The 2,500-nt window shown below is 47.7% G+C and overlaps 1 protein-coding gene across 1 annotated transcript in view; it reads right to left on the bottom strand.

Annotated features, from left to right (window-relative positions):
* Positions 1-1,779, bottom strand: part of EAH_00029480 (helix-hairpin-helix motif-containing protein, putative) — a gene marked incomplete at both ends in the record, with an annotated part of 2,899 nt that extends 1,120 nt beyond the window's left edge. The window contains 2 exons of the mRNA XM_013392581.1: positions 72-599; positions 1,121-1,779. Coding sequence (XP_013248035.1) covers positions 72-599; positions 1,121-1,779 — 1,187 coding nt within the window. The remainder of the gene's footprint in view (positions 1-71; positions 600-1,120) is intronic.
* Positions 1,780-2,500: the final 721 nt, after the last annotated feature.

The raw sequence follows: 2,500 nt of genomic DNA, 5'->3' as shown, positions 1-2,500 counted from the left end.
AAAGGAGACAGTAAAAGACAAAAGGAGACAGTAAAAGACAAAAGGAGACAGCGTATTTAATTAATATGTACCAGCTAATCCAGTAAGAAATTGCTGTCTTCACTTGCGTTTGCTGCAGCATCACTTCGCTCACCCAGACCCCATAAGCACTGCGCTTTGCTGTTGCTGCTGCTGCTGCTGCTGTTGCTGCTGCTGTTGCTGCTGTTGCTGCTGCTGTTGCTGCTGTTGCTGGTGTGGGTGCTTCTGCTGCTCCTGCTGCTGCTGCTTCTCCTGCTGCTGCTGCAAGGTCCTCCTCCTCTTCCTCAGACACCACCACCACCTCCCTCTTACAGCTGCTGCTGCTGTTGCTGCTGCTGTTGCTGCTGCTGTTGTTGCTGTTACCGTTGCTGCTGCTGTTGCTGCTGCTGCTGCTGCCTGTGGGTGTTTGCCCCTTCTCACTTGGCTTAGCTTTGAAGAACGACATGATGCTGGGCTGCTTCTGCTGCTGCTGCTGCTGCTTTCGCTTGTTAGGAGCAGCAGCAGCAGCAGCAGCAGCAGGTGCGCGGCTTATGGTCTCTTCGCGTGTCTCCCTCCAGCAAGTGTATGGCGGTGGGTCTCCTCTGCAGCAAAAACAAAAAGATCAGCTGCTGCTGCTGTTGTTGTTGCTCCTGCTGCTGCTGGTGCTGCTGTTGCAGCTGTTGCTTTTGCTGCTGCTGTTGTTGTTGCTGCTGCTGCTGCTGCTCTAAAAGACGGTATTGTTGAGGTGTACATACACTTCAGAGAGCTTTTGTCTCAGCTCGCAGGGGGCAAACAGCAGCAGCAGCAGCAAACATCGAGAAGCAGCAGCAGCTACCGAGCAGCAGCAGCAACGGCAGTAACAGCAACAGCAACGCAGCTCACAACAGAAACAGCAGCAGCAAGAAGCAGAAGACAAACAACAAGAAAAACAGCAACAGCAGCAGCATCAGCAGCAGCAGCAGAAGCAATAGCAGAAGCAGCCGAAACAGCAGAAGAAACAGCGACAGCAGCAGCAACAGCAGCAACACAAGCAGAAGCAGCAGCAACAAGAGCAGCAGCACCAGCAGCTGCAGCTACAAGGAGAGCAGCATCAACATCAGCAGCAGCAGCAGCAGCAACACACCTCCAGGGCAGCTTTCTGCGGTGTATGCTGAACCATCCCTTTAAAGCAGCAGCAAATGCTGCAGGCTGCATAAGGTGTACGTGGTAGCCGCAGCAACCAACAAAAGAAGCAGCAGCAGCAAGACCCCTAATGCTCTCTAGCTCTTCATCTCCTGCTGCAGCAGCAGCTGCTGCTGCTGCTGCTGGCGCAGCTGCTGCTGCTGCTGGATCGCTTGCTGCTGCTCCTGTGGCAGCTAGCGAGGCTCCTTCTGCTGCTATTGCTGCCGTTTCTTTTGTTGCTGCTGCAGTTGCTGCTGCTGGTGCTGCTGCTTCTGCTGTGGGAGAGGCACAAGTGTCTCCTTCTGCCTCTTCAGTTTCATCTAGAGACGCATGTTGTTCGTGCTTCGGCTGCTGCTGCTGCTGCTGCTGCTGCAGCTTCTTGCAGGCTTCACAGCTGCTGCTCTCACAATGTGGTGTCTCCTTCTTTTGTTTCTTTTTTATCCTTGAGGCCCCCGGTGCTTCCTTGGGGGCCCCCCGGCGGGGCCCCCTTCTTGCTGCTGCTGCTGTTGCTGCTGCTGCTGCTGTTGTTGCTGATGCTTCTGCTACTGCTGCTGCTGGGATTGAAGGCGCTGGTTCTGCTGCTGTTGCTGCAGCAGCAGCAATGAGTGATTCTGCCTTCATCGAGGTGCCTGCAGCAGAAGTAGATCTGCTGCTGCTGCTGCTGCTGCTGCTGTTGCTGCAGCAGCTGCTGCTGAAAGTATATTTTTATGCTGTCTTCTTCTTCTTAACTCTCTTTGCTGCTTCTTTTTTATTTTACTTTATTTTATTTCTTAAAAAAGAAGTGTTTATTGCTCTCAGCTGTTGATGTTGCACCTGCTGCAATGAGGCCCCTGGGGGCCCCCCTACGGTCGGAGGGGGCCCCCAGTGGTGGGGTTGCTGCTGCTGCTGCTGCTGCTGCTGCTGCTGCTGCTGCAGCAGCAGTATTATCGATGTAGATGGATATTATATGTATATATATATTTATCTATTTATATATTTATCTATTTATTTATTTATCTATTTATATATTTATATATTTATATATTTACACCTTCCGCCTGTTTTTGTTTGTTTTTGTTTGTTTATTTTATCTGTTTTTGTTTATTTATTTGCCTTCGTTCTACCTCCACATATATAAATATATATAAATATATAAATATAAATATAAATATATAAAATATATATATAAATATAGATAATATATATATTATATATATAATATACATACATATATATGCACATTGTTTTATTGTTTGCTTTTGTTTGTTTATTTTGTTAATATTTATATATTTTTATTTGTTATATTTTATTAATTGTTTGTCTTTTTTATTTTTATTTGTTCGCTTGGCGCCTCTCAAAATTA

Source organism: Eimeria acervulina, genomic scaffold, assembly GCF_000499425.1.
Source record: "Eimeria acervulina Houghton genomic scaffold, Eah_scaff265, whole genome shotgun sequence".
NCBI lineage: Eukaryota > Apicomplexa > Conoidasida > Eucoccidiorida > Eimeriidae > Eimeria > Eimeria acervulina.
This window is presented reverse-complemented; position numbering and strand designations above follow the sequence as displayed.